General features: G+C 38.6%; 2 protein-coding genes across 6 annotated transcripts in view; one reads left to right on the plus strand and one right to left on the minus strand.

Annotated features, from left to right (window-relative positions):
- CMSS1 (cms1 ribosomal small subunit homolog) overlaps positions 1–24218 on the plus strand; it is a 341998-nt gene that overhangs the window by 26984 nt on the left and 290796 nt on the right. The gene's annotated exons all lie outside the window — the stretch shown is intronic.
- The window catches only part of FILIP1L (filamin A interacting protein 1 like), a 270742-nt gene that overhangs the window by 15690 nt on the left and 230834 nt on the right, over positions 1–24218 (minus strand). For 3 of the 4 annotated variants that reach the window (XM_069472530.1, XM_069472531.1, XM_069472532.1), the window contains one exon: positions 235–3010. The exons of the other annotated variant lie outside the window; for it this stretch is intronic. In XM_069472530.1, coding sequence (XP_069328631.1) covers positions 235–3010 — 2776 coding nt within the window. The remainder of the gene's footprint in view (positions 1–234; positions 3011–24218) is intronic. 4 annotated transcript variants of the gene reach the window in all.

The following is a 24218-nucleotide window of genomic DNA, read 5'->3' on the forward strand; positions in this document are numbered from 1 at the left end:
ATACTGGTATGTAAATGAAAAGATATACAGTAAGTGCACACTTGATATGACTATGCAGGCAACAGTTAGTTTCAGATACTCTTGTATAATTCATGCACAAACCTTCCCAAAGTACAAGTTCAGTCAGTCTTTTGGGGGATATGGAGGGATGATTAAAAAAGGATTGCGTTCCTTGCAAAAATATCAGTATGGACTGGATGAGGGTGAGCGTGGTCAGTTATATATATTACTTACTGTAATTTGTGATTGTCGAGGAAGGGGTGTGGCTGTTGGTGTGATAGTAATACTGCTGGTGACTTTATTGGTTGTTTTGTTCAGTGCCCCATTAGTTAAGCCTTGAGTTCGGTTATCCTGCAGTGGTGTTGAGGGGCTGGCAGGTCTCACGGGGCTGGCCACAGCTTGCATGTAAGGGCTTCCTAAGTGAATGTGGATTTTATTATCCTCAGTAGTTATCACACTTGAACTATTACTGTTTGAACGTTGAAACTGCCATGATGACTGCCGGTCTGGGGAGACTCTGAAAATCGCATGCTTGGCACTGATTTCAATTGGCTCTGGAGAGCGTCCTTGCTCAGGAGAGCTGGCTGAACCAGTCACAGCCAAAACCTGAATAGGTGACATTGTCCTTTCTGGAGTTAAAGAACCACAAGACTCTGGGGTCTGTGCTCTGGCAAAGGTTGCCATAGTAATCGGGGACATGCCTTGCTCTAAATTGATGAGGCCTTCCGTAGAGGTTTTGGATTTCACTGGTGTTATGGAGGCATTTTGGAGGATAGTTATCCTTTGCTTTGGGGTGCCACAGTTCGGTATCACTGCAGTGCTCGTGTAAGAGTGAGGGCTCTCTGTGGTTGGACTTGTGATTTCAAGAGTAGCTGTGTTTTGGACATGGTCTGGAGTAACCTTTATATGAAGTGGCTGCCCAGGCGTGTGGCTTAGGACTAGATCTCCAGGTTGCACAAAGTTGCCATTGGATTTAGTTTGTATTTTTCCATTCTGAGGATGGCCCTCCTTGGATTTCATCCAAGGAATCCATAGCTTCCTGTTAACGGGACAGGGAGTAGATGGGTTGCATTTGAAGGACAGAACAGATTCCTCATCATTAGGGTCCTCGTCCTGGTCTTCACTCTCCTCATATAACTGACCATTGATGACTGCTCGTTCCAAAGGAATAAGGCTCTTGTAATCAGGTGGTTCATTGTCTGCCACTTCTGTCTGAACTTCTTTAGAAAATACTTGAGGGTCAGAGATTCTTCTTCCATTGAGATTAGGCCGGAGGCTCTTACTAAAATGCCGGTACCTCTCTAACTCTTTAGTGAGGTTTTCAATCTCTCTTCCTAAATCTCTGTTCCTGTTTTCCTGTTGATTAAGTTTCTTTTGCAGAACTGAGTGATCTCCCTGGAGGTGACATATTAGGTCTTCTGTTGCCATGTATTCATGAATTTTCTCTTTTAATGCATCCACTTCTCTTGAGAGGTGCCCTGACTTAGCTTCTTCTTCTTGAAGTCTTTTGAAAAGCCATTGTTCATGGCTGGACTCTGTCTTTTCTGCTAACTTGTATTTAGCAAGTTCCATTTTAACTTGTTCTAGCTCTTCAGATAAAAATTGAGCTTTGTCTCGTTCATTAGCGTACCTTCGTTCTAGAGTCTCATACTCATCTTCTGTTTTCATGAGGTCATCCTCGATGGCTTTCATATCCTTTAGTTTCAGTTTCAGTCTTTCCACTTCTTGAGAGAGCTCTTTAATCTTATTGTTTTCTTGGTGTAATGCGGTTGTGGACTTACCAGAGTCTTGATTTAATTTGTGTTTTAGGAAATCTTTTTCAATTGCTTCTAATGATTGAAGCCTATTTTTCAACACACTAACTTTTGACAGGAGATCATTTCCTTTCTCTTCCTCTGCTTTCAGTTTGTTTTTTAGATCATCTCTCTCCTTGGTTACACTGTACATCTTTTCTTCCACATCAGTTTTGGATTTGAGTGCCCTTTTAGTTTCCTCAATTAACTTCTCAGTAACTGTTGTTACTTTATTTTGCTCCACTTGAAGCTGAGAAGCAGCAGCTTGTAACTTATCTTCAGTTTGTTTTAATTTTTCACTCATTGTTTTCCGCTCATCTACGAGCATCACAGTTAATGTTTTCAGTTTAGTTAAATCCTCTTTTAGGGTGAATTCTGTCTTTTCCAGGCGACTTTCAATAGCTTCAAGCTCTTTGATCCTTACTTTTAAACTCTCTAGTTCTTGAGACAACTGCTTTGTGGTCATCCTTTCTTTTTCTAAATTGCATTTCAGAGAGTAGCATTCTTGTTTGCTTTTGTTGAAAGCATCTTCTAATTTTTCCAGAGCCATAATTCTTTTACTGAGTTTTTCAACCTCTAGTTTAAAGTCTTTACTTTGTGATGTTTCCTTTTCAAGCCTCTTATTGAGATCTCTGCACTGCTCCTCCATTTTTATTAGCTCTTCATCTTTCCCTTCCATATCTAGCACACGTTTCCTAAGCTCTTCTACTTCTGTCATGATACCTGCATTTCCATATTCTCCCTTGTTGATTTTTTCTTTTATATCTTGCAGCTCCTCTTCTGCTTTTCGTAAAGTCCTGTTTGTCTCTTCCAACTCATCAATTTGCCGGCTGAGTGCTGCCAGCTTTTGTCGAAGCTGGCGATTTTGACTGTCCTCATTGGTGAGCTTTGCCATAATTGCCTCTTGGTCCTGGTGAAACTTTGTGGTCTGCGTTTGCAGTTCCTTCTCTAGTCTGTTTGCCTTCTGCTCTTCTTCCTGAACTCTGGCTTTAGCAAGGGCTAGTTTGGCATGTGTTTCCTTTGCATTTGTGGTCAGGTCTTGGATTTTCTGTCTTTGAAGGGCGAGCTGTGCCGTCAGTCTTTGTTGTTCATCCACCACCATCAAAGCAAAAGACTTCAATTTGGTCAGCTCCTCTTTCAGGGTGGTGACCTTCTTCTCTTTTTCTTGATCCTTCTTCTCCTGGGACTTGGTTTCTTGATCAATCAGCTTCTTTAATCTGAAAAATATGAGTACATTCTAGTTTGTGATTGGTGCTTTAGTAACTCATCAGATTAAACATTTATGTAATTTAGAAAGATTGTATCAGTTCATACAAAATATGCAAAGAAGTGCCTGAATTTGATGAGGGAGGAGAATCTTGATAAACAGATAATTTGCTTTCTTATTTCACTACCATTGATTAGTAACAGTTGCAGGAGCCTTAGAAAAGTAAGGGCAAGAATTTTTGGTTTAAATTGCATGTGCAACATATAATTAGTACGTAGTCTAGCCTGAAGGCTGTGAAAATAGCCACAAGCTTGAGATGCAGTTAGACCTGGCTTCAAGACTGACTGGACCTACTCTTACCAGCTAATTAACCCGGGCAGTTATTTAACATCTGTGAGCCTAAGTTTCCTCATATGAAAAATGGGACAATAATTATATTTACCTCAGGTGCTTCTTATGAAAACTAAATGAGATAATTCATCTAAGATTCTCACAGCCCTAGCACATGGTAAGCAATCTGTTGTTGTTGTTCTTTTGTTATTAATATTATTATATTTATCAAATGGTTTGCTTGAACCAAAATATGTGGTATGTTAATATTTGATGCTCAACTCCCTGATTCTTAAGATAAAATTTTATTCACATTGCTTAGAAATTATATACTTTACTGATGCACCTCTCTGCAAATTAAAACTTGGTTTGTACTAGCACGACATTATTCTAGAAACCACTCATATATATTATACTCAGTGGATGGCAGTTAAATGAGAGGAATTGAGAGAAGCATCTGAATGGGTCTGGAGTTTTCATAGCATATGGGAAGAACATGAGATTTTGTAGGGAAGTGCATATTGATCAGAGTCTGATACTAGACACAATAGAGGAGAAATTCTATTATCAGGAGCATAATAATTCCCACTTAAATGGTGAGATTATAACATGCCATTTTCTTCTTTTATGTTTTAAATTTGTCGGCATAACAGAAGGGCATTTTACGTGCAGTATAAACTATCTCTTCTACCTCAGTGGTGAGGTCGCAGTTTTAAATTTGTGGAACTCTTAATTATACTGGGAATGAGCTGATTATAGAGGATATAATTATAGCCTTGCTGTATTGTTATACAGAAGCTAAAATAGAATGGAATCCCTGAAGAACTGAACTAAAGGACTTGTCATGAATGAAAAGTTACGAATATTTGCTTTCATAATACTTTAATAAATCTTTTCTGTTAGGAATAAATTAATTATCCAATGCATGTCCTTAATCTTTGTCACAGAACTTTCTTTTTGAGAGTTTTTTAAGGATTTGAGAGGACATTTTAAAAGGAAACTAACTTGGGACAGTGTTCTTGGAAATAGAGTCCTTTTTGAGATCCTAATCTGCTCTTTTCTGTAATTATACTACAGAGGAGAAACATGTTTAATATAATTGTATAATGTAAGAATTCCCAAACTTTTTTGTGGGAATCTTTTACTTTTTTTTTCTGTTTTGAGAACGTAACAGGAGGCTGACTCAAGAGCTGTGGCCTGTGAAATTCAGAAGAGGCTGGGCAGGATGCTGGGGTGGGGTTGATGATGATCTCATCCATGGCCTTGGCTAGAGGCTTGCCAGTGGCTTCTGGCTGTGCCCCACTCCCTGTTTGAGACACCTGGAAGCCTGAGTAGGTAAACATGGCAGCTTCTTCCTGAATGGTCATGGGAGCTCTCGACCAAGTGGCAGAGTCCACAGGTAAACTTCTTTGGTGGTGAAATAGTTAACAGAAACTTTGGCAAAGTGCTTCTTCATCCTGCCTTAGCATTAGAACTCAATTTAATGGTTTTGACAATGCGTTGAGCATAATTGCAGTGAAATATTTTCCCTGCTTGACACCACAGTTCTTACAGTTTTATTAAAGAACAGTTTCACAAAAACTTGTAAGGACGTCTTTTCCACTTATTAAATAATAACATGTGCTATTTCATTTTTATGAGAAGGGGGTGTGTTTTCTTAAGATATAAGGCAGGGAAGATTATCTTGCAGTATAATGAAAAGACCATTAAAGTGGAATGGTGATTAATGAATCTTGGCAGTGCAGTAACTTGCAAAAAGTGTTTTGAAAAAGTTTCAGTTGCTTCCATTTTGTTCAATGATTTCAAGCAGCAAACGTGTTGCATTTGTTTCAGCATGATGCAGATGTGATACATTTTTTTCACGGTTATTGTAAATTGGCCGGCACCCCCATCTGCTCCCCAACCTCCATCTTATAAGGCAGGCACATAAAATTGACTATTTGAATACCTTTGCTCTAAGCATTTCTTTACTACTTGTTTCCCGATAACCTGCTATTTTCCTGGGCCACTCCCATGAGGACAGCATAGACAGTTAGCTGCCTAGTCTGGTAAAGCCTGTCAGGAAGGCAGCTAGGAGTTTATATGCAGAAAAACTATACCCTCCACCATCATTTAGAAGTTCGGGGCCAGGAACTGGGGAGAATTGAGAGGAGGAGGCCCTGATAGAACCTTTTCAGAACCAGCTGGGTGCATGTGAAGTGTGTGTGAGAGAGGGAGAGACTGGTTATGCTACTGAATTTGGAGGAATTATCACTCCGAATGATAGTAATGAATGGGTTTACCCTAAACCACTATTTCTTGCTTTATATCCAGGAACATTTGAAGGTTAAAGTTTGAAGTTCGAGGCTGGTTGATGACCTTGAAGAAAGTATAGAGTAAGGAGGTTATAGATTTGAGGCTTCTAAGCCTGCTTCTTTCTTTGAATAGGATTGGGTTTTAGATAAAATAATAACTTATTTTTCTGTCTCCATTATTTTTCTTTGCACATTAACAGGTTTTAGGCATTGATACTGGTGAACTCTATATGCTAATACAGATTATCATGGACTCTAGGTTTGCAAGGTAAAGCAGATTTTGATAGCTTTTAACCAGGGTTCTCATTATTTTGAAAGTAGCATAGACCTTAAGATGCGTAACTTTCTATACCTGAAATTCATCCTGTCAGAGCTATGTAGTCAAATTATGACTCCTTTTTCCATTAATAATTCCAATTAATGTGCCTTTAGGCAGGGATATTGTATAATCTATGCCAGGGTTTCTCCAACCATAGCACTATTGATATTTTGGGCCAGATAATTTTTTGTTGTGGAGGTCACGTGCACTGTAAGATGTTTAGCAGTATCCTCTAGTTGTGACAATTAAAAATGTCTCCAGACATTGCCAGATGTCTCCTGGGGGAAAAAAAATCACCTCCATTTGAGAACCACTGATCTATGTATGTGTATGTATGTGGGTGGGTGTTTATGGGCATGTATATATGTCAGTTTATCATTAGAAGTTAGAGTCCATCGTTTTGCCTTAGTCAGCTTTAAGCAGGTGCAACAGAAAGTTGCTACCTGAATTACATGTACACCTGGTGATTGTTGTCTTCCCTGCTGAAGTTCTTTTCTTTATCAGTGCTTCTCACAGTTTAATGTGCATTTGAATCACCTGGGAATCTTGTTAAACTGCAAATTCCAATTCAGTGGGTCTGGGGTTAAGCCTCACAATTAGCATTATAACAAGCCTCCAGATCATGCCAAGTCTGCTGGCTCTTGGACTGATTATGGATAGCAAGGCTTTACTATTTACATGTCAGATGTTTCCTGGAAGTGGAATTCTGGCTGAATATTAACTCAGCCAATTATTGTTCATTATTGATTATATCCCAGTCTGTGGTGTATATATAGCCTGTATTCCTGACCTAGGTGGCCACCCATTTTTTTAACAGAGGACATCAAGTAGGAGAGTATGACTAAATTAACTGAAATATGTCTACATTTCTGGGAAAATATGACTCAAAATGCATACTATAGGTGGCGGGTCAGTAGCTACTCTTTCACATAAAATGAACAGTAAATAATTTTAGTTCCAATTTGTGATTTTCCTCACACAGCTCAAAGACTAAAATGTAGGAGACAATATAATAGCTACCATTCTTGATTTAGTGCCAGTGATGATGTGTTGCCAAGCACTGAGCTAAGTCCGTACATCTGTGGGTTCTAATTCTCATGGTAAGTTTACAGGGTTTGGGATTATTTCCATTTTACAGCTGTGAAAATTGAGGCTCAGAAAGGTCAGTAGGGAACAAAGCCTGTGCTATTTCCCCACATCATATTGCAAAGAACACAAATCATTGCATGGGGCTGTCCACATACAAGGGTCTTTATTAAGAAGACTCTTTGGAGAAACTATCAACTTAAAGAAAAATTCTCATTTGTCATTGAGTTTGTGTTCTTTTTACTTTATATCTCTTACAGCAGTGGTTTTCAAATGTTTGTTCTTATATCTCCTAAAAGAATTTTTAAAAATTAAGTACCCCTTTACACATTAAAACTAGCATCTAGTTTTTTTATTCAAGGTTTAAATAGTTGCAAAAGATATATTTTAATATCTGCCATATAATCTAAAAGTCTTCAATAACAAATCAAACTGCCAAACCAGTCATTTTTCAACTTAAGTAAATTTAAGCACACATCTCTCTGGCACTCATTATTTCTAAAAGAGATAAGGCACAGGGACTTGCCCTAGTTGTCCCCAGATGAAGAAACAAGGCACTGCTTCCTTCATGCCGTGGTTAGTTCTGAACCTGCTGCTCCGCTCTGCTATCATGGAACTCTCTCAGGAGTAAGTCTTTCTATAGTTGTCCCTTTGGTGATCAGCTTTGGAACAAGTAATATATTAATACAAATTATGGATGTAGACATTGATTCCCTTAAAGCTCTCCATGCCTGTACCCCTGGAAAGTCTTTGTGTACCCTCAGGGGTACACGGACCCCAGTTTGAAGACTACTGTCTTAGAGTACTCATATTTGTGTTCAAGTACCGACACCACAGGATTATAGGAACATTCACTGAATCCTGTCCAATAAAAACAGGTTGTGGAAGCTGGTTTTATGGACGTAAATGTGAAGTAATTAAATCCAAACTGGCTTAAAGCAATATCTTATTACAGCTTTTCTTTAGTTTCTATTATGGCTCAGAATTGTTATAACTTACTGTGGTTTATCACTATTATTATGTGCAATACCAGTTTTTTCAAAAATATCACATCTGTCATCTTGAGTGTTCCTTAGTACTAACCATAATGCTGGTTCTTCATTACAAATTATATATTCAGAAGGTCTTTTCAGTTTTTATTTACACACACATGTCAGCAAACATTTGTGCCTATATTTTATCTCCTCTATGTGAGACACTGAGTGTTATAATATGCATCATATAATATACATATGAAACAGATTATAAATGCTATGCCATTCATACCCATAAGAATTTGTATTACAGTTCTTACCACTTTTGTCTTATGTATGTTACAGGCAACCCAACTAAAATATAAACTTCTTGAGAACAGGAAGAGTATCTGAGTGTCTGATTCATTTGTGTCTTCTACAATGTCTACCACAAAGCCCTTACAAGTAGAGGGAGCCAAGTGAATGTTTTTTGAATGAATGAAAGCATGAACAATTATACCCTCCTGTGGAAAATACTGTAACATTGTCCTAAGTAGTTTTATTCATTTTTTAAGAGGATGCTCTAGTGTTTACCATGTGCATGGTTTGGGGCATTTAAGAAAATGAGATGTCAAAACTCATTGAAGTGTATACTTGAAATGGGTACATTTTATTATATGTAAATTATATTTCAATAAAGTTAATTTAAAAATGAGGGGTAAAAAAGAAAATGAAGTTTGAGTGGGCTTCTTATCAGTGTTCCCCAAGAACATTATTTTCTCTGTTTCATAGCTTCAGAGCCTCTAGAAAAAATCAAGACTGTTTGGAATAGCTCCAGCTCCTTTTCTTCTTTCTGCTAATCCCTGCATTAGAACTACATGTGCTTGCTTATTTGAGGAGAACAGGGATGGGTGGTAAGTGTCCATATCCTACCTAGCCTATCACTTTTCTTGGCTATTTCAACTCTGCTAAACAAAGGAATGAGTCTTTTATTTTCTTCCTCAGTGTCCAGAGCATTACTGGACAATATGTTTGTTTATTACATGAGCAACATTACGTCAGCAACAAATGACACTGGAAAGGAAATACTCATCTATAATCTGACCACCCTAACACATTATGTTTCTACTTTTGCAGATTCTTTTCCAGTTTTTCAGATAGCTGGCCCATATAAATAAACGTAGGCTGATTATCAAGCAATAAAAGCAATTCCACAAACCATGAATGACACTGTATGGTGTCTATTAACTGCAGAAATCAGCCTGTAAGCAGTGAACAACTTCAGAGTCAGCTTAGCTTCTCATCTGTCATTTTTAGGAGACAAATACTCCATTGTATTCACAATATGGATCTTGAATTTAAAGTTTTTGATGTTGTGAATATGGCAAGACTTTTATTCATTTAATTTACAAACAACAAAGAACTATAGTTAGTACTAGGATTATACTGAGATGAACAGGGGAGTTTCAAAGAGTTTGTAGGCTGTTAGGAAAGAATGAGAAGATATTTCTAACACAATTCAGTGACAGCTCCAGAGCAGCAGTTCTCAACCTTTTAGGTCTCAGGACCCCTTTGCACTCTTGAAAAATTGAGTACCCTAAAGAGCTTTTGAGTGTGGGTTATCATCTATCAATATTAGAAATTCAAACTAAGATTTTTGAATATATTCACTCATTAAAAATAGTAAACCCATTATATGTTAACATAAATAAGATACTTTTATGATAAATAACTTTTTCAAACAAAAGTATTTAGTGAGAAGAGCTGCATTGTTTTACATTTCTGCAAACTCTAATGTCTGGCTTACTCAAAGATAGCTGGGATCCTCATACCTGTTTCACACATCAGGCTAGCTATCTGCGAAATGACATCATCACATGTCATGCAGCCTCTGGAAAACTTGTACCCTTCTGAGAGAATGAGAATGAAAAAGATTGTTATTGTGAAGATAGCTTTGGCCTTGAAGACCTCTTGGAAGGGGCCACACTTTGAGAACCATTGCTCAGGATAGACAGTTGAAACATATGTCTTTCCCTGGAAAAGCCTCCAGCTTGGGCCATCACCCTGGGCTTTTGCAGGCTGATACTGGTCAGCCCTTTGCTTCATCTTGATGAAGTCCCCAAATTCACTGACTTAGTCACTGCTTTGATATTTCCATCATTAATAAAGCCAGTTGTTCACTGCCCACCATACACAGATGGAAGATTCTCTGCCTTCAAATTTTTTTCTCTCCCAGTCCTTAGAAAAATACTGAATGACAAAACTGTCTCCATAAAACCTGGTGTTTATTGAAACCACAATTTGAAATACGGGCATGGAAACCACTGAGTTGCCAGGTTTTTAAATAAGTCCATCCATAGTCCTGTGCAGTTCAGCTGACATTTAATTCATTCCAGAACTTTATGAGACAAGCACAATGAGCACCTACTATGTGCAAGGCACTGTACTTGTTATTTGTCAGTTTACCTTTCCCCCCGCCCCCAAAACCTACACAAATCAATCTGGTCATAACTTATAATTGTCTCCCATCAATAACCAAATGTTATGATGACAGCAAAGCCTATTTGGTCTTTCTTAAGATGTTTAAAATAGTGTAACTCTCATCCTAGTCCTAAGTGTAACTTCACTTTGATGAAGGCTTAAATTCCTATATTTGTTCTCATTATTCCAGAATTAGTTTAATACATAATTTTTTCTACCTGAATTAACATGTTGATTACCAAGTAATAAGCTACATACATCACACTGTTTGATTCATTTTTATATCTGTTCTCCTGGTTAGACTTTAATAATTAATCTGGTTATGATTATATCCCATTTTTATCTCTTAGCAATTCTTATCTAATATGTAATTTTAATTGTTGCATTGCATTGATAGCAGCTGTGTTCATGGTTAAATAGCCATGGAGTTCTAGCAGTTTGCAGAATTATTACATGGAATTTATTGGAAAGCTTCCTTAATTTTAGATAGGTTTTGGTAATCAGGCCTATAATTTATGTTTCCTTGCTCTACTCCCTGCTTTTTCAATGAGACTTTTCATTGTTTAGTCTAATTTTTAGAAGCATTCATAAAAATAGCTATGGCCAGTCTTTTTTATTCTATGTATGCTGCTTCCTTTTATTTCTCTCACAAGTCAAAAGGTTTTTTGTTTTTTTTTTTAATTACGGCTACAGCATACCATAGACATAATGTAATGGTTGATTCATTTGACTTGGTCAGCAAGATCTAGAAGAACAGTAACACTTTTTTTGGCATCTGCAAGCCAAGTATGAGTGTACATTTGTGTCTGCTTTATGTCCTTGTTACTGAAGATCCTGTCATCTCATTGAGATCATTTTAGAGACACCATAAATGGGTCCAGATCCAGCAAGCTAGTTTATTACTCTTTGCTTTCATTGTGAAACAAGAATTAGGGCATAAAGTGATGAAGGAGGCTTTAGCTTGATATCAGAGGAATATATGGTAAAAGTGGAACACTGTGAGTTAGGAGTCTTCATCACCTGAACAATGTTTGGCTCCCCAGTGGTGAGAAGTGAAATAATAAGATGCAAATAGTCACATGACCTATTAATTATAAGGAGCTTTGGAGCTTTTAGCAGAGAAACAGGATTCTGAGAAGATCTTATGAAATTCTCAAATGGAGCAGAGAGACTGGGGATTGGGGCGAATCTCAATCTCTCTCTCTCTCTCTCAAGAGCTGAGAAAAGAGCAAAGTAATTGAGACAAAAAGACTGAAAGGTGAGGTTTCAGAACCAAAAAAAAAGGCCCCTCTGAGAGCCCACAAGCACAGAGCTTGAGGAGTCAGGCAGCTACAAGGAGAATATTTTCATCTTGAGAACAAAGGAGGTTCCCATGGATTCAGGGCTAGGAAAGACGCCCTCCACGCCCCTATTAAAGGGCCAGGTGGAGACCTGAAAAGGTGCTCAGGCTCAGCTTGGGGGAGTAAATGAGAACTAACAGTGGAGTGATAGTAAGGACAGCATGTGTAAAGCGGTACCAGGATAATTACTTAGAGCCTGAATTACATGTTGTTGACTTCTTCAGTGCTGTGTTGTCAGGGAGCTTTCTAGTAAGAACCTTTAGATAATGGATGTTCATGTAATACCACTAATGTGCCTCTCCTATCCCCCATTTTAATTTTTCTTATTAAAATATAATCTCAGATGAATTTTTCTTTGTGCCATTTACTCAGATGATTTTTGCCTTGTTTTGAATATATTATAGTTATCAAGAAGGAACTTTTTAGAAAATCAATTACTATGAATATAATACTGTGTTAAATAGAGAGCCTACTCATTTCTGTTGTTTTTCTCTCCACCCCCAGAATTGGTGGTCTTAATTGTTTTGGAAAAGATTTCTCAGATTAAAGTTTTTTCTTTTCCAGACTTTCCATTTTGATTGCTACTACACAGAGAAAGCCAGCCTGTCTTTCAACAGATTGAGAGTTTATTAGGTCCTTGTCAAACTGAAAGTTTCAGGTGGATGTCTCCCTTATCCTTCAAGGCCTACCTGGGTCTACTACAGCCATGGCTGCCTTGTCCCTCGAGGGAGAAGTATTCAAAAAGCCACTCAGCATGTGATGCCTTGGCTTATCACATGTGTATGTATTCCTGTGTTCCTGACAGTGCCTCCAGGTACATGCCATGCAGACCCAACTTTAAATGTGGTATGGTGATGGTGCTGTTGGGCTTGTCGTCAGGTTCCTAACACTTTCACGGTTTATCATCCTCTCCATGTCTTCCTCCCCCTTTCTGTAGTTGATGTTGTACTCTCTGTGATCTGTATTCCTCCGTATCTTATCTAGATGTCTACCCCAAGGTAGCCTTCTTTAGGATAGGGCTTGTGTCTTCCATAGTCCCCCAGCAGGAGAAGGCAGTAAACAGCATAGGTGGCTGGGTGGCAGGGGGCAGGGGGGATGACTGACAGCGTATACACTCACCAGCATCGAAGCACCAATGGGAACAAGGCAGTGGTGGAATACTGTGGGAGGCAGGGTAGTACAGAGTGAGAAATTCAGACTCTGGAGTTTGATTTTTGGAGTTGAATGCTGGCTTTTCAACTTCTATCTAATGTGACTTGAGCAAGCAATTTAACCACTACAAATCTCATTTTCTTCATCTGTAGAATGGAGATAATACTAGAACTTCCCTTACAATAGGGTTGTTCTGAAGATTAAGTAAAAAACAATCTATACAAAAGCCCTTATCATACTGCCCGTTATAATACATGTCAGTTCTCATTAAAGTAGGATGGTGAGTACTAAGAGAACAGGTTTTAGATGTTTTCACCACAACAAAATGACCTAAGTATGTAAGGTAATGGATATGTTAATTAGTTTGATTTAGCCATTTTACAATGTATAGCTATATCAATACACCATGTTGTAAACCATAGATATATACAATTTTTATTTTCAATTTTAAAATAAATAAATAAATAATGAAAGTGCTAATTGTTCCCCAGTAAGGTGGTGAGGCACCACAGAAGAGCACCTTTCCACAATGGGCAGGCCTAAGTAGGGGTTATCTCGGGAGAATCCAAACTGGAATCAAAGATATGACTACATAATCTATTTCCTGTGATCTACCTTAAAGCTGTTCATGGATCTTTTCAGCTATGCACATGGTTAGTCATACTGATTGTCATTTTAGGTCAGGGTTTCTCAGCCTCAGCACTGTTGACATTTCAGTTGAATAATTCTTTATTGCAGGGGCTGTCCTGTGTATTGTAGGATGTTTAGCAGCATCTCTGGTGTCTACCTACTAAATATTACGACTAACCCAATACCCCCAACTCAATTGTGACAACCGAAAAATGTCTCCAGACATTGCAGATAAATCAAGTCTGGTTGAGAATTACTACTTTAGGGCACAATTTTGGGGAAGACTGTTAGATGTCCTGGTGTTAGTTATCTGACATTCATAACTCTTCTTCAGTATCTGCTGCTCAAGCATATTTGGGATCAGCCAATATTTCCCATTTCTCTTTTGTTCACAGATCTGCTCCACAGCTCTTCTTCTCTCTTCCTGGAAGTGAATGATGCTTTAAATGAGTGATATCCAGTGAAATGCCAGCATATCAAAATGGATGCTAAGGGCTGACCTTCCCAAAGCCTTGTTGATGTTCTGCTCATCTTACCCCTGCTGTTCGTTCTTTGAATGTGAACCTGCATTTTCTCTGCCAAGTTCAGATACCCATAGACTTGGTCTACCTGGGGACTCAAAGGCAGTGTGGTTGACTGAGTTGACACAGACCTGAAGGGAACAGTCTTTCTGTATATACTGTTGCAACTCTGTTTCCCTAGTCAAAAATGTTGAGAAGAGTATTAAGGATATTTTATAATTTTTTGGAGCTCCTGAGAAGAAAATACGAAGCAACAGGTTGAAGGATAACCAAATTGAGAAACAGGCCATTTGGGATTTTCATATTGTATAATTATTTTGCGTACTTTTAACTCTTAAAGGAATCTGAACTTCAGTCTTGGGTTTTAGGTTAGTATTTCTAAATATATATATTTCAAAATATGCATATTAAAAGGTATAATTGTAACTTCTGATATTAATTTCTTGTATGTACTTCTAGAGTTTCTTTATGAATACATAAGCCAATACAAATAAGGATTCTTATGCTCTCCCTATTTTACACACAAAAAGTACCTTACTACACTGTTCAGCACCTTGCTTTTTGCAGTTAAACATTTCTTGGAGATCTTTCCATTAGATCAATATTCTTAAGCAGGGGCAGGAAAAGGGAAGAAAAATAAACATTTTTGCTAAATAAATCTTTACAACTTCATGCTAGAAAAATTAAAATTTGTAGGATGTGTTTTTAATGGAATAACGTGTAGAGGTATGGGAGTCATAAACTTTTCCTGTTTTGAAATTTTTATGAAGACAAATTGTAATAGTAAAAGTATTTGTTTATAATAAACCTTGAGTGTTGTATAACTGTCTTTGCGATGTTTGGGTGTAGCATCTGCATTTATTTTCTTAGTTGAGAAACTGAGGCCCAGGCAGATTAAATACTATGCAAGGCCATAGTTATGGTAGCTCTGGAACAGGAATGGAATGTAGATTCCAATTCCCAGTTGTGAGACTTGGCTTATAGAGAGAAGGAAACAAGCATATTGAGGGTCTATTCTGTGCCACTTGATCTCACTTAATCCTTATAACAACCTTATGAGGTAAGTATTATTATTTTCATTTTGCAGATGGAAGAAAACCAAAAAACTAAAAGTTAGAGAGGTTAAATAATTTACTGAGCAGTACAGGTAACCAAACCAGAGTAAACGTTCACTGACTACAAAGCCTGTGTTCCTTCCACCTAACCAGGCTACATTCTAGAAAACCCAGAAAAAGAATGATCTCAGAAGAGTTTCCTCTTTCTCCCATCCCGTGTTTTTGGTGTTCATTTGTTCATTCCTGCACTTTCTGCCCCCCACACTTGGCTCCCTGAACCCTCCTACTGTTCTCCCTTTTGTTCATTCTGCTGCAGCCACACCAGCTTCATTGCCGTTCCTCAACTAGAACAGGGCCTGTGTGCTTTTGTACTGGTAGTCTCCCCAGGGCGGGACTGGACTCTCATCTGGTACCATCTGGCATACTATATTTTACATATTTATTTGCTTACTGGCTGTCTCTCCTACTAGAATGTAAACTTCATGCAGGTGGGGTGTGTGCATGTGCTTTATTCAGTGACTGGTCTGCTTCTTTCAATGCTGTATTTCTAGCTCATGAACAGTGCCTGGTACTTAATTGATATTCAATAAATATTTGCTAAATATTTGAAAAAATACCTGTTCCACTTTTGAACTAGGCACCATATTTGGGAGAAGCGGTCTAACTGTAAGTAGCAGAAACATAGTAATCCCTCCTTTCTATAGTCCAGGAATAACCAAAGTTGGTTGAGCAATTTTTATATGCCATGTATCATGTTAATCCTAGAAACAGGTTAGTATAATAATACCTGCAGCCATTACTGTCTTCATTTTACAAATATGAACTGAGCCTCAGAAAAGTTATTAATAATCTGCCACAGGTCCTGCTAAATTGACAGAGCCTGAATGCCAATGTAGTTTTTACTCCAAATCCTGTTTCTCACCACCATGACATACGTCTACACCTGCTATCTCATATATCTCATGCACCATCCTCTACAGCGATTTTGTGTTGTAATATTCTGCCTGTCAGAGACACAGAAAATTACCACCACTAGCAATCCACTATCTTGTCATGGTATTTTCTGTAGATTCATGGCTACTTTGAGCCTTGATCATGAGACATTAGCAAATATTCTCTTAATCATTGGAATAATACAGCAAGTTTAGTCATTTGGCATAAATTCATAATTATTTTTGGATGGTTTAAAAAATTGTGACTTTGCCAGTAATAACATCTCACATTCCCCAGAGGAGGTAGGTTTGTCATAAATACCATTTCCGTAGAACATTTCAAGGAACTTAAAGTTCTCGGAAAATATTTTTAACAGGCAGCTTTTTCTCAGACAGACTTCAAAGGCATAATACCATATATCTTTAGAAATATGTGTGTATGTATTTTATTAAGAATATATGTATTTCTTTTATTGCTCAAAATGCATTTGTATTTAGATGTTCCGTTTGTATCTTAGCAGATTGAGGAAGCAGAAATGGATTCTTTAGAAAGGCATTCTGATGTAGCTGTTAAATTTTCCTTGTTTTAAATTCTCCATTAGTCCCTTTTTTCTCCTCCCAGATCATAAGTTATTTTCATTCAGATATTACACATAGGTATTTCGGAGGATTAGTATAATTCCTGTCTCTCAACACTTATTCTTTGGTGGGTTGCTTTTCTTTCTTTTATTCTCTGCTTTTTAAAAAGGAGATTGCAAAGTGTATCCTTTTCCAGCTCTTATTCTGAGCAACACATTAAAATAAAACAAAACTTTTTTTTAAGCCCCTGGTTTCTGTCCTTTTTTTTAAACTTTCTTCTTTTACTTGGCTTTCTTAACATTAATTATTTGGTGTTCAGTTCATCATATTTAACATAAGAGGCCAAAGAAGGGACCAGTCATGTGCCAGAGTGGATGAGTTCACTGGTTTTCACCTCCTTGTAGTCTGGCTGACTGCACAGAGGCAGTGGCTAAAGTGGTATGCTTGGGAAACCAAACGTTTCCTAACTTGTTAGTAGGAAATTCAAACTTCAGAAATTTGGAAACCACAACAACAGAGGCTTATGTTTTACTGTGACTACTGAAGTCATGTGGTTCGCCATAGAAACAGGGTAGATAAGAGCCTGAAGAGTGCAAAATGTGCAACATTTTGATCCTCAGAAGATGGGGGTTTTTTGTTTGGTTGGGTGTTTTTTTTGTTTGTTTTTTTTTTTTTGGTTCTCCATTTTTGCCATAGTAAAGCAGTAAACAACGGACAATGGAAATAAGGAAATTTAATAGTATTTAGAGGCTGTGGAAGTTGATGATAAAGGTTGATGTGTGGCTTGGCTTCTGGCTGAGCAAGCAATTAGATCTTGAGCCACAATGAACATCTTCCATCTATCCTTACTTTTCTTAGTTCCTAAGGATGACTGGTTTATGTCTCTTCTATGATTTTTGGAGAGCTAGTTTGGGCCATATGTAAAGTCTAATGACAGGTGGGAAAGTTTTATTCTGGAATCTGTTGGTACATAAACGACCATTTCTCTTGTGGTCTGTGTTTTGCATATCCTTTTGCATGCTTTGTAAAAATTAAAATTATTTTGGTAATCTGAGCCTTGTTTAATTGTCCTTTGACAGACAGTTCAGAGCATTTGGGTTACATTTTCCTTTTCTGCAACTTCTGAGCACTGAGAAAAAAGTTGAAATAAACAGAGTTTGATCCTACTTCCTCTTTTATAAGTTGGGTTCTTTTAAGATGAATGATATTCTAAAGCAGCAGTCCCCAGCCTTTTTGGCACCAGGGATTGGTTTCATGGAAGACAATTTTTTCCACATACCAGGGATAGGGAGGGTTTTGGGATGATTCAAGCACATTACATTTATTGTGCAGTCAAACCTCTCTGCTAATGATAGTCTGTATTTGTACCCGCTCCCCAACGCTCGCATCACCGCCTCAGCTCCACCTCAGATCATCAGGCATTAGAGTCTCATGAGGAGTGTGCAACCTAGATCCCTCGCATGTGCAGTTTACGGTAGGGCTCGCACTCCTAGGAGAACCTAATGCCACTGCTGATCTGACAGGAGGTGGAGCTCAGGTGGTGATGCAACCACTGGTGAGTGGCCCTAAATACAGATGAAGTTTCACTCACTGGCCTGCTGCTCACCTCCTGCTGTGCAGCCCAGTTCCTGAGAGGCCACGGATCAGTACCCTTCCCCAGCCTGGGGGCTGGGGACTGCAGTTCTAGAGAATATTAAGCTTGTGTAGGGGCAATTCCATCAAAATATTACAGTGGTCAGCAACAGATCTGCTAGAGGTGAGAGCAATGACTTCATACCCCACGTCTCTTGGCCCTGAGTCTGCTGCTGATTGTGTCCCTGAGCAGTAGTTTCACTCATTTAGTTATGTATGCTTATCTCTGTGAGAAATGTTCTGTTTGTGGCAAAGTTAAAGAAAAAGCTATAGTGTGCTTCATGTATGTGCTGTTTGAATACTCATCCATTTCTTCCCTGGCCATATCTTACCTTGTAATTTGAATTTTAAGAGAGGGCAAACCATCTCAAGTTTTTGGTAGTTGAAATAAGTGTTTTTGAAAAAAGCTCTGACTTCACTGTCTGTCACTTTTACAGTTCACCCATTCATAGCTAAAAACAAAGAAAAAAAACAAAGCCTCAGTTCTTAAACAACTGAAAAGCTACTTTTAGAAAAGCCATGTATCTGATGGACAGGAAATATTGGACCAAAATCCGCTATTGAGTTACTATTTGACCTTGCTTAATTTGCCTGTCACCTCAGCTGCAACATGGGGAAAGCAGTACAGGTTCATCAGTAAGGTTTACAAAGCCTCTGGCAGTCCTCAAATCGCAGTTCCACAAAATAAAAACCCCCATCCACCTTTAGAATCCTTTCCTCCCTTCTTTCCTGTATATCACTGTATACAAATTCACACATTCAAGAGATTTTATGGCTCATCAAGTCTCGGTGGTTCACAGAATGGAAAACCTTAATTGGAATTTCATGGGATTCGGATTTATTTTTGATTCTTTATATGGTAAACATTTGTTGTATAGTTCAAGGTTATAAGTGTGTTGTAAAATCAAAGAAGTAAATCCTTTTAGTGTTTTGACACTTAAAATGTTATACTAAATTGAAAGTACAATTAAACTAAAAAAGTAACACCTGGGGAGGAGTATTTAGACTGTTAATTTACAAAAAGGAATCTCTACTGTCTGTGCCTAGGGTCTGATCTAAGCCACTTAAGCCCAAGTTATAAGATTTATCTTAAAAATTTGTTTTTTGTGTGTGTGCCTCTGAGGCATGGTAGGTCTTTCAAGGTGAAACAGGGAGATTCCAGACTAGCTTTTAAGCCTTTTGCAGTCACATCCACTCTTTGGTTGTTTAATTACTCAATAACTTGTTTCTTACTTCAAGTGATTAAGGCATTTTTAGGAAAGCGCATGTGGGTTTCTCACCGGAGGGACTGTCTTCTAGCAGGGGAATCAGGATAAAGGATAACCTGTCTTTTCGGAGTAGCTAAGGTTAGGCACTAGAGACATGGATTTTCTCCAGTAAGCCTAATCTTTTACTCCACTTTATAGCTGGGTATACAAGAACATGAGCTCTTCATGACTGCATCCTACAAAGCACCTCCTCTTTGGCCCTGAGGCGACCCCCTATATACAGCAGCCTGGCAGAAGCTTATTGTAGCACCAGATGATGAAGGAGCATCATCCTTGCGGGAAGACAGGCGTAACTAGAAGAGTAATAGGTACCATTCACTGACTATCTGCTATAGGTCATCATTTGCTAAGGGCCAAATAATGGATTTAAAAAGTAGAGTTTGGGTGTTCTGATCCTGGTCCAAGCCTTTCTTTCTCTTTTTACCTCAGGTCCCTTTTCAGAGTAGACTTCCAAGGAATAAATCTGCCATCCTTTTTGGAATGTTCCATTCCGTTGCCCCCATTTCCCTTTCAGTTCCCATCTTTTCTATGAGTGTTCTTTAACTTGTCTAATTCTGGCTGGCTTTCCTTTTTCTAAGTTCCCACAGCTCTTACAGTTTTATGACAAATATTCTATATTGTTTTGTAGCACTTTCTAATTTTAGTATATTAGTTTTCTTCTTAAGCCAACTGTAAGCTCCTGAAATGATTGATACTTCCGTATCCCTCATATGGGTTTGAACTCTGTACATACGTGATGACCAAATGATTTAGAAGTAAGAAGAACCATTTCTTAGGGGAGTATAACCCTCTCTTAGCCTGGATGGTGCCTAAAGTTCTCGGAATTACTCTTGTTATTAGAGCAGAAGGACAAGTAAAGTTTTGTTTCTCTTGTTCCTGTCACTTCTGTGAAGGGAAAACCATTCAGTGAAGTGAGGAATTCACTTAGAGATTGGCCAGAGAATCTTAACTTTGCCTGTGATTCTTTGCTGCTTTTTCAGCCTAAAGAATTTTATGGAGCTGTAAGAAGAATCTTATGGGGCATAATTTTGGAGGAGATGAGTAGAATCCCAAATCACTTGACAAAGTTGTTCTCACCTTTATTTGAAAGGCCCCCATATAGCCAGTTGTATGAAAACCACAAGCATAATATGCAACCTCAAACATAAGGTATTTCTTTTAATATTATGAATGTTTATCTTTATTATAAATGAATTGGTATTTTCAAAGAGAAGATAATCTTCTCTTTAGCAGCAATGGATTTGTTTTCACAAAATTGCACAGTGAGATTCACCTCTTCTGCCATTCCTAATTAACACACTAACAAGGTAAGACTAAGGGACTTCTACAGTAATCTCACTGCACAAGCCTTTGTCTTCAAGAAACCAAGAACGTTCTCATGTTCCCAGGCTCCTAGGCTCCTTTTCTTCAAATTTAACAGCAGCAGACACTTAAGTCTTCTCAGCTCAAATGTGATGAATGTTTTACATTCCTCTTATGATCTCTGCTCAGAGATTTGTTTTTGTTTTGATTCACTTAAAAAAGAATTTTAAAAAGAAAGAGAGAAACTTAGTTCACCTTTAAACTTTTGTTCCAGGACTGGTGGGCCATGAGACATGATAAATCTGGTATATTTGCTTCTGTCCGAATGTCCCATCTTGGAGGGCTGACCTCATCTTTAAGGCTGCTCTAGATACAGTGATTTGGAGTGCTTACAGGCTCAAGGGGCTACAGTTATGTTAATCTTTCCTGCACTTACATGTGGACTCTTTTCCTCACGTTACTTCCCATTTTCTCTACCTGAATTATCTCTGTAATGATACAATCAGTAGTTTGTATTTTTATATAGTCTCTGCTCTACTTGATCAGAGTTCTCTTGGGGGTTATTGCCCACCATTCGATTCTTACCTAGTATTGAGAGAAACTTAGAGTAGACGACATTATTCTCTTTTTTGAGGTTTGTGGAAACCAGTGGTACAGGAGGCTCATCTAAAAAATGGATGGCAGAGCCAAGCAGAGTAGAACTCAGATTTATCAACCCATTATTCTTACTCTTTAGCCTCACCATTGAGACAACACTATTTGTCCATGTCAGTTCAGTGTCACTAGTAAGCAAGCTTGACGATTGGCTATATTCTGTTGTAGTTTTTAAAAATACTCCCATATTGCTTGTCTTTACTTAATTTTTATGTACAGCTGACCTCTCTTTTCTACATTGCTTTATCAGTCCATTAAAAAAAGAGCTGGGATGGGACCATGATCGAAGCCATTGTGCAAGAGCTGCTGGTGATCTTAGTCCTTGTCAACATGGTGCCAGTCAGTGCTCATGGGTGTAGCTACGTTGGTTACATGGTATGGTGCGTGGTGAATTTAGTTGCTGAACCTGTTATCCTGCCTTGTGCTTAGACCGTGTCTGGCAGACACACAGTAAACATTTGCTACTGCTGAGGAGAGTTGCAAGCCCTAGGCTGGCTTCACAGGTTGTCATTGGAGTTACCTAACTTTGAAATTAAAGAAAAATCACTCCTCATCTGTAAATCTGGCAGATCTACTGGACTACCACACAAACTTTGGAATCAAAGTGTGTGCTTGGGAAAAGGCAATATGCTGGTTTTTACTTACTGTAAGGATAAGCTGTTTGGGCCCCATGACTGCATCTTCCAGGCTCTCAGCTAAGGCACAGGGATAGGGAAATTCAGATGAATCCACCCTTCATTAAGGACCAAACCACTGCACTGTGTACTCTTCCCTATTTTGCTTTGAGTCCATCCCATTCCCCTAGGCGATTCACCTGGTACTCTTTCACCACCATCAATCTCATCCTTTTGGAGAGGGATCTAAAATGAGGTAGATGGAGGTAGGCAGAAAGCAGAGAAGCATCTGACTTAGTCTGCCTACACAGCACACACTGTACAGTACAAAGCAGATTTCACTGCCTTGATTAACCTGAACCTCACTTGTTTTCTGCCTTTTGTGTTTGTAAGTCACTTCCATATGGTTACTCTAAGTAGCGGCTGAGATTTGTGTAGCACTCCTGAACAAAGAAGGGTCTCTCTCTAAGCTCACTGTTTCTAGAAATACTTTTTCTTACCACATAAGAAGCTTCTAGGTTGTAATTTATTTGTTTGTACGTTTATCCAGCACCTTTCTTGTCCCAGTGACATACCTACTAACTGTGGCTAAGTACTTTCATAGGCACTGGGGATAAAGCTGGTTGCAAAACTGACCCTGAAAGAGTTTATAGTCCAGGAGACAGACAATAAGCAAATAAGTAGTTAATGTGTAATTTAATGTCACAGTATGTAGTCTGAAGGCAAATAAAGCAGAGTAAGTACCTCCAACAGCTGATAGCCTTCATAGGTGACTTCCTCTGTAGTTTTGGGGGAGGTTGTTTTGAAGTCATTAAGTCACTTTGAATTTTAATAGGGACCCTGCTAGCTGGGGAGGTCTGGAGTGTACAAAATGCTTAGCTGGAAGATATTGAGAGGAGGTCATTTGTCAAGTTAGTGGCTCAGACCTACATATCATTGACCACAGAGCACACACTCTTTCCAGGGCACCTCCCGCCTTCCTAGAAGAGAGCGGGCTTTGCCGTGCAGAGGACCTTTAAGTACATCTATTAGTTTTCTTTGTCCTCCCTTTATCACCTCCCCTCTATTGTTGCAGTCCGATTAAACTGTATTGATTTGCACCTCCCTCCTTTCCCTTTGCCTTCTTACTTATTAACAAGAACTTTGAACCTTTCCACTTTCTTTTTTTAATGGGTTTTATATCTAAATTACCATCTATAGTACCGAGGCTTTTTCTGGAGTTCTGTTTTCCTCTCTTCCTAGCGCTAATTAAAAGAAAAACCAATGGCGGGCTGTATGTAGCCCAAGAATGCAGGGGGCCCTGGCTCTGCTTCTGAGTAGCTCTGTGTCTTTGGGGCAAGCCACACTTTGGACATCAGTTTCTTCTGTAAAGTGAGGCATTTGGATCAGATAACCTACATGGCCTCTTTCAGCTGTAAAATTCTGTGGATATTCTATGCCAGGGTTTGGGGGGGGGGCGGTGGGGCGGGTGTGTACACACTCTCTGGGACCTACGGGTATCCCATTGTCCATATAGTAGAACTTATCAAGGTATTTTTCAAACTCATATCTGTGGAGTTCAGGGTTTGTTGTTCTGATGTAATACATGCTTTCTTTTGCTGATAATAACTGCCCTTTAGGCTAGAATCAGTACTTAGAAACAAGGAATTGATAGTATGTCTGTACCCCTATCTGTCCCAGTGATACACTTACTTATCTACTCCTCTACATAACCTCCCTACCCTCCACACACAAACACATCATTCCCAAGCTTGTTGTTAAAACACAATAATTGTATATTTTACAGTTAATCAAATTTTAGAACCAGTACAGCATAAGAATGTGAGGATGGTCATACTGGAGAAAATACTGCTAATATGTTCTTCTCTGTTTTGGGGCTCAGAATTAAAACTGCTGCTGTACTGTCTTAATCTGCTAAAGCATCTGGAAGAACAAGCACGAAGAGGGAGTGTTTCTCTTATATCTGAAAAAGAACCAAGGGACTTTCCTTGGCAAGCCTTCCCTCCTTTTTTGCCCAGCTTTCTCAGTCAGAGACAATGTTAGTGCAGATGAAGGTCAGTCAGGGAGAGAGAATCT

This window comes from Eulemur rufifrons, chromosome 7 (assembly GCF_041146395.1).
Source record: "Eulemur rufifrons isolate Redbay chromosome 7, OSU_ERuf_1, whole genome shotgun sequence".
Lineage (NCBI taxonomy): Eukaryota > Metazoa > Chordata > Mammalia > Primates > Lemuridae > Eulemur > Eulemur rufifrons.